General features: G+C 38.4%; 1 protein-coding gene across 1 annotated transcript in view; it reads left to right on the forward strand.

Annotated features, from left to right (window-relative positions):
* Positions 1-14164, forward strand: part of PREX2 (phosphatidylinositol-3,4,5-trisphosphate dependent Rac exchange factor 2) — a 369719-nt gene that overhangs the window by 183650 nt on the left and 171905 nt on the right. The window contains exons 14-18 of the mRNA XM_089654281.1: positions 298-373; positions 2742-2814; positions 5172-5314; positions 6022-6114; positions 6946-7094. Coding sequence (XP_089510407.1) covers positions 298-373; positions 2742-2814; positions 5172-5314; positions 6022-6114; positions 6946-7094 — 534 coding nt within the window. The remainder of the gene's footprint in view (positions 1-297; positions 374-2741; positions 2815-5171; positions 5315-6021; positions 6115-6945; positions 7095-14164) is intronic.

A 14164-nucleotide genomic window follows, 5' to 3' on the forward strand; every position in this document is an offset into this window, starting at 1 on the left:
GATACAGTTTGCTAGAAGCCTTGCAATGTATACAGTTCATTTGGAAATGTATTGTTTTTTTTTCATTTCAAACAACTAGAGCTACAAATGTTAACAATTTTTTGTTAGAATGGAATTTTCCTAATGTTTTTCGATGTATGTGCTGTAACAAATAATTATGATAATTATATATAATTATACACATTCATAATTGCAAATATTTAGAATATAATTATAATTTGCCTGGAATTTTAAATATATCTTTAAAATATTACATTAAACAATGACATAATATCTAAAAATGAATTTATGTTTTAGGGATAAAGACTACCATCTGCGAACGTATAAATCAGTGGTTATGGCAAACAAGCTGATAGACTGGCTTATAGCTCAGGTAAGAATTGTTTATAAATGACTACGACCTGGATTTATCAATACAATTTAAAACACAGAAACCAAACTAAGTTTGGTTTTAATATCAAAGTAGAATTAGATCACTATAGGTTACTGTATATCATTCTTTTTCTATATGGTATTAATATTCTTTTTATAAAAATCTAGCAAATGACCCTAAATTGTATGTAAATACTTTTTTTTGTCTTTTGGTTTTTTTTAGTTTTGGATAGAACAGTGCAGGATTAGACATTTTGTCAAGTTTTTATTACTTTCTGCATCTCCACTAAAGCCGGCCATGGAAGGAGTGATTTTCTTTCCTGCAACCACGGGTTGTATAACAGAAAATCGCTCATTCCACCAACAACATTTACTAATCAAACATCCTTCCCGCTGAGCCATTGTGTTTTCTCAGTAGGGGGCCCCCCCGCCATCCCTGCTGGGAGAACACAGTAATTACTGCTAGCGGCGGTAACAGCCACTAGCAATAATCGCATGTAAATCTGGCAGGCTGGTTGTACCCAAGTTGATTGATTGATCAACTTGGGTACATTCAGTCTGCCCATACATGGTTCGAATCTCGGTCAGTCCCTGCTGACCTGGCTGAGATTCAAACTGTCTATAGCCGACTTAAGGAGAGACACCCATGTCTTTGTCCTGGAAACCATTGTCACTGAGACAGATTGTGATAAGAAACACTACCTTTTAGAGTTGTCACCAGAGCAAAAGGTATGGGAAATTCACCTAAGGTGAACAAATGTTCCCATGATAATTGTCTAAGGTGGGAATTCACCCCACTTTCTGGAGACTTCCTTTTATTTCCTATGGTGTATCCAGGACAAGAACCAAAAGAAAATAACCCCAGCGGGTATATAGACAACAAAAAACAGCTTGACGGGTTTTAACACCTTCCTACTCTATCCAAAATTAATTAAAAAAATAAAGTTTTGGCTACACAGACACTTCCCTACAGTATGAAACATACAATAAGCTATCGTAATAGGAAAGACTGATAGCCACTTTGACTTGTGCCTTAATGCAGCTTTAAAGCAGAATAGTTTTGGATAGAGCATGTAAGGGTTGGACCCTCCATTGGGTTTTTATTGATTTCTGTTTCGCCACTGATAATATTTTAACTTACTACACTCTCTGTGTGGTTATCAAAACAGAAAGGAAACACAGACAGTGACAAAAAAATCTTTATTTTCTTTAGCATGAGGAAACCTTAAAACCACTGTCAGCTTGTAAAGCATCAAAACCCAAAAACGTAAAGGTAATGCATTGCAGCTTACCAGTTCTTAGATGGGGTATCTGCATTGGTTTTCTTTTTTGTAAAGGGATTTTTTCCTCTTATTTTCACCTGATAATCTTGCAAATAACAATCTTGTCCATTTTTGTCTATTTTTTCCATTCTATCTATAGGGGATGTTATGGTTGTTACACAGGCTGAAGTTGTCTGACTTTGCTAATCTCTCTTACATGGAAGATTGATAGCCATCCTTGCTATCCCTGCCAGGAGAACACAGTGATTACTGCTACTGACTATAATAGCTGCTAGCAATAATCACATGTAAAATCCGTCAGGCTGGTTGTACCCAAGTTGATCGATCAATCGACTTGGGTACATTCAGCCAGCCCATACATGGTTTGAATCTCAACTAGTCCTGCCTGAACTGGCCAAAATCTGAACCATCTATGGCCAGCTTTAGACTGAAGGTTTATGATATCTATTAAAATGAGACTGAGATGTGGTTTGTGTTAGATTCTGCTAATTCTGTCACATTCTGATTAGGATGCTTGGAGTGCAGCTAAAAGTTTGTTAATTGTATACGATGCCTTATTGGGTTTATGTATAGGGGATCTCTGCTGTTATATGTCTCCTATTGTTACAAAATGTCATGGCTGACTTAGGAAACCTGAACAACATGGCTGCCCTGGTCCTCTGATACAGCTTTTTGGGGTTCCGTTCCCAGTCTACATTATCATCCCAGGGCTCATAGAAAAACAAATGTTTGTTCTATCTTTTAAGCTCACGGAATTGACAAGGACACTGCATTTTTGGCAAGATCAATAGGTATTTCCTGTACTTGCTGAAAATCTTTTTAGTCTGATAAAGAAAACTAATGCAGACAAAACATCTAAGGACTAGTAAGCTGCAATATAATATAGTTTTTGCTTTAAGGTTTAGAATTAACAAATATTAATTGTTCTACCTATCATAGAATTGTGATTACAGGCATATGCTTGTCTTACTGTATCTAGTAATATTTGTCTCATAAAACAGGATTTATTGCTCATGTGATATAAAATTTTATTTTAGCTGTACACTAAATATATCAGTTACTTTTATTATATATGAAATATTGCAGGGAGACTGCCGGACAAGAGAAGAAGCCATCATTCTTTGTGTGGCACTATGTGACAATGGATTTATGCATCATGGTATGACAATGGATTTATCCTCTTGTATCTCAGTTGCACAGTGCAGAATGTATAGCAGTTTAATTACGAGGAAATATTTTACAAGGATTAAAACAAATGCAGTGTGGTGGGGTACAAATTTACTAATAGACACAGTAGGCCTGTGTTAATATGTGGCAGAGGCAAAGAGGGACCTTTTCTATGTATCAATACTGGTTGCCCTTTTATATTTCAACATCATCATCATCATCAGTGGAAATACAGTCATCTTATATAAACATAATTACACACTCTCACAATATTATAAGCCTTTTTAGGAACGTTAAAAGAAAATCTTCTAAGATTACCATTAAAAAAAGGGGTGTTCGTAAGGGTGCCAGAAATTGTGTGTTTACAGGCTCTGGTCATGGAGATCCAGCACTGCATGTGCTACTTTAGATGTTAATATATTTTCTTGTATGTCAGTAAATATAGTGTAAGGTAATAAGTAAAGCAAGATGTATAATTAATAACATGTTGTAATTAAAGCAGATTATAGTCTTGAGACAGAATTTTTTGTTGATTCTAATTTGTGGTCTCCACCAACAGGGAAGGCTTTGGGGGGATAAGGATCAACATCATAAATGGGGTAGCCAAAAACTTGGTGATAAATATATTTGTAAGCGCATAGTTTTTGTAAACTAATTTAACTGATTTCTGTACATCAGTAGTGTGCACTAGTCTTAAGTATGCAGTTTCAGATATAATGCTATTCATAAGGTACCTTTAAATCTGGATGGATGAGTTACAGTTCCAACTTTACCTTTAGTTTTAAAATATGCCACTGCAGGTCCACATCTTGGGAGAAAACAAGGCTGCATGAGATGAGAACCTCCATCGGTCAGTGGTTGTGTCATTCCATTGGTACCGTATATGAAAATTAGCAAAAGAATAGTTTGTGATATCAGAAACTCCTAGAAGAATGGGTTTAAAACAGGGGAGTATCAGATGTGAGGATAGTTCTTGACTATAATGAGCCCAGTCTCTTTTGAAGCTGTTGTGACACCTCTGGTTTTAATGCTTCTTTAATAGTTAAATGAAAGGTATTACATTTTTGTGCCTCACACACAGACCCCAATACCTGAAATGGGCACACTTAGTGCTATTTGTTCTTAAACAGATGGGCAAAGGAGTCTAACAAAATAGGTTTTATATTTTAAATTAAAGTAAATAAAGCATTCTAAATCAACTGCATTTCTAAAAGAAATGATTAAAGTGTTACTAAACCCATGACCCTGTATTCACTATATCTGGTCTCCCACAGTACACAGAACATGGATTTGCAATTATTTTGGTAAATATAAACTGCTAAATACCTTTTCTCATCAGCAATTAGAGCAGTCTTGTGACTTTTATCAGTGTCCAGCAGAGCACTGGTAGTCCTGTAGGAGGAGTTTTTATTCTCCTCTGACTGTCCTATAAGGGTGCAACCCCTGACCCACTGCCTGGGCAGTGCTGATTGGCCCTGTGACGATCACATGTACCCTCCAAAAAAAAGAAAATTCTCTAGCAATCCAAACTGAACATGTTCAGAGTGTCTCCTACGGCTGTGTACCATCAGCAGATGGACTGAGGACTGTGGAAGATAGGGAGAATCAGGGAGACAGCCTTTTTACATAATACAGAGGATTAACCACTTAGGTTCCACATTGAGTATAACAATCATGCTTTACTCCATATACAGACTGATTTTACTGTTGCGGGTTCAGTAACACTTTAACTGCCAACCCAATAGAATATTAAAAGGAATGAGATTACTTATAGACCGCCAAAAAAGAAAAAAAAAACAGTAGTTCACACTATCACAAATGTGATGGCCCATGACATGGAGGCCCCAAATGTATTCTCTTCTGCATCATTGAAATGTCAGAATAAAAGGAGACCATGTCTGATCAAGTTTAAGATGGTTGTCCAGGTGGATTAAAAGAAAAACATGCATGCCTCAAATGAAGTCATGGCATCTGATATCCATAGTTATTTTAGTTCAGTGTGACTCAGAAAGTATTAAAGCCTTTGTTATCAGCATGACAGCCATGCTACCAGCATTCTCAAAAGAGGTCGTCAGTAGATTCCTTGCTATTTTCTTAGTACTTAAAAGGGTATTGAAGATCTATGGCTATGTAGAGATTCTACCTTGTCCTTGTGTCAAGGTGTGTGTGTGTCCTTGTGTTCTTTCAGTGGTTCTTGCTTTTTTAATTAGGTCAAAATGTGCTGAACATTTCTGTTTAAATGATATTCTACACAATTCCTTCTTCACCTTTATGTTACACAACAACTACAGCTGTGTGCAGTGCCTATATTATCTTTCTGTTTAATTTCCCTGATCTGCACCTGTTCAGTATTGGAGAAGAGCGAGTTCAAAGATGAGCCTCTGTTGTTTCGATTCTTCTCTGATGAGGAAATGGAAGGTTCCAATATGAAGCACAGACTCATGAAACACGACCTAAAGATTGTGGAGAATGTTATCGCTAAATCTCTCTTGGTAAGTTCTCACATTGCAACCTGAGCTATCTGGTTTTTGTTGGGGCAAGTTAGGAGTACATAGATGGCAAGTACTTGCTTCTAACACATGTAGAGATACAAATACATAAATGATCAATAAAACATTAAAGTGATATTAAACCCTCAGTTTTAATGTTCAGCAGCTGATTTAATCACTTGCTAATTATGCAGCTTCTTTATCTTTTAAACCTTGTTCCAGCTGAAGCTGGTGCCATGATCACTGCCCCAGGTTTCCTGTTTCACGGTGGCACCTTTTTCTTGTTGAGTCTTATGGAGTCACTCTTGCATGCAGGGACTAGAGCAGTGTCTCCCTACATCAATAGAAACACACAGTCTCCTAGTCTAGGATGGCAAGGCACTCCCCAGCTCTCTCTTTCCCCCATTGGGCTATCTTTGACAGCATTAGGGCACAGAGAAAGCTTTTCCCAGTCAGGCTTTGCAATTACAAGACATAGATGGCATTTTGGTGGGGCTGAGCAACAGATTTCTGGACAGCTAGAGCACTACTAGAGGTATGCTATGCATTTATCAAGGTACATGTGTTATATGGCTATTTAATGTTCATTCTTGGGTGGCTGTATGTGCATGGTGACTAGATATATGAATATATGCCTATTGGTAGCTTTAATATCTAAAGATGTGCCTGTTTCTGCTAAAAGGAAAACAATAATTTTTGTGGTTTTGCAGATAAAACCCAGTGATGGAAGCTATGGCTTTGGCCTGGAGGATAAAAACAAAGTACCTATAGTAAAATACATTGAAAGGGGATCTAATGCTGAGGTAAAAGAGCACTTTTAAAAAATGTAAATGTGTAAGGAATGTATAGTTCTTTATTTGGTAAATATATTGCTTTTAGTTTTGAAAACCGTTAGGCTTCTTTCACACAGTGTGGAGTCTGCTTTGTTCAGCTGGAGATCTGTCTGTGGATCCCCCACTGAGCAGAGCAGAGCAGAGCAGACCCATGACAGATCTGTGCCACTCTGTTTATACAGGTCGGACACAGACACAGCCCACTCTACTCTATGGAGGTCGGGTGTGAACGGAGCTGCTGTGACCAATGTATTAAAGTGTGACCAATGTCACTACACTATGGTTCTACATACCTCAGAGACATTGCAGCATGGTGGTTTGTGTTGCATTGCTTGCGGTACTGACACAAAGCATTTGGTTTTTTCTTTGTGTTGGGGCTGAATTGGAAATTGCTGCCAACATAGCCCCAACACATCTATTGTGAACAGGCCCTTAAACTAGCTGCAATTGTTTGTCTGAGGAGTCCTTAGTATACAAAAACTGTCTACCATTGAGAGATTTCCATTTCAGAATCATTTACATCCTCTGAGCATGTAAACTAATCAGAAATGGATTTTGCCTATTTTGTAAATGATTCATATTTTCCCGTTCAGTATAAGCCAGCTATATTTCATCTTATCCAGCTCATCAGTTAAAATTTATTGCTCTGTTCAATAAGAGAAAAATCTTGAAGTATAACAGCAATTATCTTGCCTAATGTAGCACGGAATACACAGCTGCGGTATTTTGTTGTTGTAACACATTGAACCCTTTTAATTTATTGTGGAGTAAAAGAACTATTTCTGTCGTCTTTGCTTCCAGTTGTCCGGAATGGCAATCGGGAAAAAAATCTATGCTGTGAATGGTGACCTTGTTTTCCGGAGGCCGTTCCATGAAGTGGATTGTTTTCTGAGGACTTGCTTGAACAGCAGAAAACCTCTAAGGATTCTCATGAGCACAAAACCCAGAGAGTAAGTTACCCCCCCCCCCACACACACACACTCACCATATTTTCTATATAAAGACATAGACCAAACACACCTTGGATTTCCTTTCAAAGGTTCTTTCTGTATCTGTGGAAAATGCTAAATTAGTAGGAATATCATTTAAAGCACAAGTGGACACTGTCAGCTATTCATATGTAGAGAGATCAAAAAGTCCCAGCATGCTATTGTTTGACCCACATTATAGAAACTATACACAAATGTTGTTCAGTAATTAACTACAGCATATTAGACCTTTTGGCTTTTTTACAGTCCATTCAGAAGAAATATTCATGCTGAGTTGTAGCACCATCCTACGTAGGTGTTAGGATTTTGTGTACTTAAGATAAGCATAGCTGTGTTTCTCTGATGAACAGAGAGACTATTAGGAAAATCTAATTGGGCTCTCTGCTTAATAGAGTGCTGTGATGGATTATTCAGGTCTGCTCTTGATGCTGTGGTGCTGCTGAGTTTGTCTGAGTTCTGCCCACCTTAAGGAAGCTACGAGAGCCTTCTTGAACATAGGTAGGGACTAGGCAAATGAACAGCATGAATATGGATACACCCTGGCCAATTGCAGGGGAGGGTATCCCCACTGCTTGCTGGGAGTGGTATTTATGTTCTGTGAACACATGGGTTTAACATCTTTCCCAGAACAGGATTGAACAAGCCAGGCTTGCCTCACCTGGCACTGGCTGCCATGCAGCCTCAGGTGTGTCAGCATGAGGGCATCAAGAGTGACCCTGGTTCTACAGTAAGCTGACTGAGGGGAGCTGTCTGTCAAAGCTCTGTCTGCTATCAGGGGAGGGTTTCGCTTTGAAGATTGGCAACCATTCTGTCCTTGGGCCTTGTGAGTACAAACATTGAGGAATTTGGGGATTCTGTGTGTTTGCTACCCCCCGGTGCTTGATAGTCAGCCTGGATCTGAAAGGAAAGGGAACATTGGCTAGTGTTCTGAAGAGCTTGTCCAAGTGTTGCTGCTGTAAAAGACTTTGTTCAGCTACGTTAGCTTTGGGCTGTCACAGTCTGTCATGACTGGGCTGTATCTGAGGAGTTCAGCCCTGTAACTACTACTACTGTAAAAAAAGGGACTTTGCTCACTCCTAAACTACTTGCTGCTAAAAGTTAAAGGAAAGTTTGCTATCTGCATCAGCCAAGACATCAACAGTGCTCAGCCAAGAGATCAGCTATATGTACTCAGTGTGAATAGTTTTGATTTTGAAGTATCCTACTAAATTCCCTATCCCCAGTTCTATAATAAAACTCCAAAAACAAACATCCCCTAGACTGGTCATTGAAGACAACAAGCGAAAGTGTGTGTACCTAGTTGTGGGAAATACCTTGTGTCTGGCTGCGGGGTGAAGAAGGGGGAAACCTGGGCAACAAGCACAAGCGGCCCTTATGAGGGTGGTGCTACACATATATAAAGAGTAGTTTTCTTTACATGGATGTAAAGTTTTTATAATGAACCTAATAGAGTATATTTTTGAAAGCTTTCATTGTTATCTAGCTTTAGGGATGCAAACTCCAGGACTACCATACCAGTCTCTGTTTACTACCGAATCACTGGCCTGGAAGTAGTACGACAAGTGGAAATAATGACTAATGGCATACTGGTTCCAATTTGATGATGTGTAGCACCCTCCTAGATAGGTGCTAGGTTAGGTAAATGTAGTTACTGTTATTATTTTGGCCTGTTCTGTGTTTTACTGGCTGCGGAGTTGACTGCTTCCCCTGTCTAAATCAAAAATTCAGACCTCCATAATGTCTCATCCAGTCATGTACAAGCAGAAAATAATTCTGGGAGGACATCCTCACAAAATATTGGACTTTACTGACACATCAAGAGACAACAAGTAAAACCATTGAAAACCTTTATTACAATATATCATCTAAAACATAAACCATACATGCATAAAATGGACACCAAATGTTGTCTCATAGAGTTTTATGGTCTAAAATATACCCAAAAAGGATTAGTACAACATAAGCTATACATATGTAGTACACCAACCAGGGTAAGTATGGTATATAGGTCCAAATCCAAGGTCAGTGCATTTTGCATATGACCATAAATTATGGGGTATAAGGCTCTAATGAATAAAGGAAAAATACAGTATTACCAAACAATATTGTACAGATAGCATTTATAATTCATCACGATCAATAATTGCAGATACATTCAGAGTATGCTTACAATAAAAATGGCTGCTTGGCATCATGTGTAACAAGCCTAGGGGGCGGGCACAGGGGCCTTAGACCCCTAATTTCCCGAACGGCCCAAGTGCATAGCAGGATATACTCCCAAAAGATCTTGAGAAAGTATAAAATAAAAACATAAAGTAAATGTATGATGAGGCTCCTAAACAAAAGGACTATGTGAGAAAGGATACTCACCTAATAATATAAATTTATACAAATGTTGATGTATATTAGCCGCACATTAGTGGGTAACAGGCCTCCCAAAGCCAGATGCCAAAAAACTATATTAGTAAGGACCTACAGTATAAAAACATCTAGAAGCTAAAGTAAGAATAGAAAAATAGTATATTAATCAAAAGAAAAACCCTCCCCTCTCTGTACTGTATTTAGAGGGGGGAAAGAATATAGCTATGGGCATCTATATGTTACATACATCAAAGCCAATCGGCATCTTCAGGAGAAGCCTGCTTTTGATATATTCATTTAAGACTGTTGGTGGTTGCTTACGATTTTAAAATCACTTTAATGAGATATCATTTAGACAGCGTTGTGTATGAGTTAATGTATTTTCTTAAAATTTGACTGCAAAAGTAGAAATATATTTTAAGGGGTTTAAGGGCAGCTGTGTTCTCCAAGCAAAATGGAACCAGGTGTTGGGACAATATAACTCCAGAATACATTAAGAGTTACATAATCATTGACCACACAGTGGCCGAAATATTAACACGCTGGATCAGTAGAAGCTGGGGTGGAAGGAGCAGAGATGGAGGGCAAATTTAAATGTAAGTCTTCCATAATGTGCAAGCATCTTGCAGTTTAGTTCCACTTTAAGATATAAGTCGGCCTGGGACAGAAATCAATAATTATCAGTGTAAAGCATGTTAATTAGCATTACATTGAGATTTCTAATTCATACAACTTGGTATAAACTTTGTGAGACTAGCATTCTTGAGAAACATCATAGATTCTTAGACACTCATAACCTTATTAACTATTGATTTATGTTGTAAAGATTTTCTTATTTACTCCTGTTTGGTCTGCTAAATATACCATTGGAAGCATTTTTGGTATATTTGTTTAAGTGTGAAGTTTCACCCAAAAGTGGAAGCTGTGCTTGTCTACCTCCCCCCCCCCCCCTCCACTGCCACATTTGGCACCTTTTGGGAGGGGAGGGGGGAGCGGGTACCTGGAAGGTACCCGCTCCCACTTCTGGCTCAGTTCGCCATGGCAAGCTGAGTTGTAAGTTGCACCCCTCCTCCCAGAGGACTGCGGCCCATTCACAAGGTGCAGCGTGATTCGCACATGCGCAGTAGGAAACAGCTGTGAAGCCGCAAGACTTCACTGCCAGGGTGAAGACACCACTGGATCCCTGGACAGGTAAGTGCTAATATTATAGTCCTAATATTAAAAGTCAGCAGCTACAGTATTTGTAGCTATTGACTTTTAATTTTTGGGAGGGGGGAGGATGCCGGAACTCCTCTTTAAGTGTAAAACAATACCTGTTGATCTTGGCAGAAATTCAGAGCTATCCTCAGAATGTCTGATTATCCCTCCCTGTTCTTATCATGAACTTCAAAATGATCAGCCTTTATGTTGTAGAGATCTGAGACTGGAAGTGGTTGATTAGTTTAGCAAAATACTCTGGGCAGAACTGACACCACTCAGTCCAGAAACATACATGTGTTGCCAGCCCACAACAGGACTTAAGAGCCGAGTGCGTTTCTGGCAGATAATGATGTATTATTCTGTAATTCCAGGGTCGTTACAAGGATAAAACACAAGAGAATTTGCACATTATGCAGAGATGTGCTGTATTTTTTTTATTATTTTATCTTAACATATGCCTTTCAGATCATGGGCAGGGCTGCACAATACAATGTACATATCCACAATGATTAAATGTATACATTTCTAAAATGAGTGGCCTTTTGGCTTTCTAGACCAGTGGGGACTTGGATACAGTTATCTATACAACGTAGTAAACATTAATTTCTTCAAAATGCCTCAGTGTCCCTATCTAAGTGCAATTCCAGAGTATGCAGTATACCTCTTGCTTCATTTTTAAAATGACCCTGCCTCTACCTCATGCTGCTGAACTCTATAGCAGTCACACAGCTTTCATGGTTATTGTAGCTCCTTGGCAAGAGTTACTGGAAAGTCTGTTTGCGTTACTTCAATACCATAGATCTTTGGCATTACAATGTACGAGTTTAACAGATTAAGTAGTGGACAATTTAATGAGATTGTGTAATTGTTTAAAATAACGGTTCATTTCTAATGTTTCATAAATAGTTTATTGGCAAGGGAACAATGCTATGGTGTAGAATTTGCTTAAATATTTTGTTTAGTTTTAAGTCCAATCAATAGTAAAGCTGCTGTAAGGAAGGTCAGATGCTGCTTCCTACGGTGAATCATAATTGGATGCAGTGTTTGCATGCTTCAGGGACTTGCGCTGGGCTGATGGAAGTCTTATGCTAAGAAATAACACAGCTATATAATCAGTATACAGTGGGCAACAGAGTGTATGAATTGTATACTTGTTTTTTATATAAAAATTAAATGTTCATGTCAAACATTTTTTTTGTATATAACTTGTAAATTGGATGCAAAACCGTTTCTTGGTTAAAAAAAGCCCTGTCACCATTTAAACACACAAAATCCCTATACTCATAGGCTTCATTGAAAACCTAAAGGTGGAGTTGAGGCCTGCTGGTGCCAGTGGCGCCAGAGGTGGACATGTGAGGTGAGTGTTCCTGAGCCAATTCTCCCAAACAAAGTAACGCCAATTCCTCTGTCATTCAAGCCACAGAGATGGACTACAATAATACAACATTTGAGATATTTGCCAACAAAGACCATTAAAAGAGAATACTTTTGCAAAACAAGAACTCTGGCACTGGAATCCCATTCCACCCGATCAACCCCTCTGAGACTGCCTACCCAGACAAGAGTATGATGAACCTGAAGTAGAAATCAGAATCAGATATCATATTAGGATGTTCCTGATGAAGGTGTTTTAAATAGCAAAAAAACACGGGTGTTAGAGTAGGTGACCTTATATCTGGCACCGTAGAACCAATGTTGTGGCATTGCCGCATTACAAAAGGAACTGGAAAGGCAGGGTTCTATAATGGATGCTATAACAATGGACATAGAGGATTCAGCTACATTAACGTATTAATCTGTCAGATTTACAATATTATCTTATAATGAAAATAGTCCACCCTTGCAAAAGCTTGAATTGTGTGTTTTATGGGGCAGAATTCAAAATACGTTACTGTAAGCTTTAAAGTACAAGTGAAATTCCAGTTTACTTTAGCAAAATACATTCTATCAAAACAAAATTCTTCAAGTTATTTTTCTTTAGAAAATAGGCACTGTTTGAATAGACAAGTCTGTACCCTGCCAGAATGCTGTAGAGAAGGACAGTTGCTCTATGGGTGATAGCAGTAGTCTCTCAGACCACAGCAGGGAGATCAGGGCTTCCACACAGAGAGCAATGGTTCCAACCTAGAGATGGAGGCATGTTTTCCCCTCCTTTAGGAAAGTACTGTGTCCCATGACCAGATTCTCCCAGGGCAGTTTCCAAGTTCTTAGGGGTACACCCAATGTACAGTATATTGTTCCTAGAGTTATCTAAATGAACAGTGTCATCACGTCTTTGGCACACAATCATTGAGCATTGCATTAATGTTTCTCAAGTTCCTCAACTGGTGGTCCAGCTCAGTGATTCAAGGCTCCCACGTGCTCAAGAAGGTATATGATGATTGCATGGTGGTCCAGCAGCCAATTTAGAATATTTGTTATGCTGACAACTGTACGTTAGCGTGATTGTTTAAAATGTTTAAATAGCATGATTTATGACCAAGGACAAGAAACAGTGGGCTTGTTTACCTTAGTGGTACCCTCTGAAAAGCAAACCGTGGTAAACTAATTGCCATAGGTTATTGTACATCTATGCTTTATTTCTTATAAGATCTTTCTTCTAATGAACATTAGTATTATATTGTGGTAGTTCAGACAAAAATATTGCGTACATAGAAATTATTGAACATTCTACGAACATACATTTGTTCTCAGGCTCTATGAGAGTGGTTCATGTTTTTGGTAAATTTTATATAGATAGAAATACAGTTTTGTTTATATTAATAAAGTCTGTGGGTTCACGTGACCTAGTATTGGTTCTACACATTGAGCTCCTTGTTGCACTAAATTGTGCATGGTGATCATCCTTTATTTATATAATAATTTTCATAAGAAGGGTAAATATATGACTTGTCTACTTATTCTCATCTTGACACCCCACACTAGGGGTGAGCAACCCTTTGAAGAGAGCTGTTTAAGTGATTTTGTAACCAGTTGCAGGCAACAATGAAATTAAATGGTTCATAATTTCAAATTTTTTATTTTGTGTAGCATGAAGATTTTAAACAACAATCAGGATCATCATTTTAATTTTATATTAACCAGATTGTCATTAATTATCACTCTCTTGCTCAGGTGGGACCAGCCAAAAAAACTCCAAACCAGTGTTGCAGCCTTCACTATACCAGGGTCTTTGCAGCCATCCCTTGAATTGCCAAAACAAAGACAGTGGGCAATCTAAACAAAACAACAGACCAGGAAAGCCCATACCATACTAGTGCAATAAACATCTTGACACATAGTGCACTCACATACTCCAGGAATGACACCAAGCGCATCACACAACTGTGAGAATTCACCTTTGGAACCCTTGGATGAATTCCATTAGATGTAATCCACTCTGATAAAGGCTTCTCTCCCTATGTATTCCAGATGAGGTCTTACTAATGATTTGTACAGGGGTAAATTGATATCTCTCTCTCTGTAGTCTA

This window comes from Staurois parvus, unplaced genomic scaffold (assembly GCF_062004578.1).
Source record: "Staurois parvus isolate SC_StPar_1 unplaced genomic scaffold, SC_StPar_1.0 ptg000748l, whole genome shotgun sequence".
NCBI lineage: Eukaryota > Metazoa > Chordata > Amphibia > Anura > Ranidae > Staurois > Staurois parvus.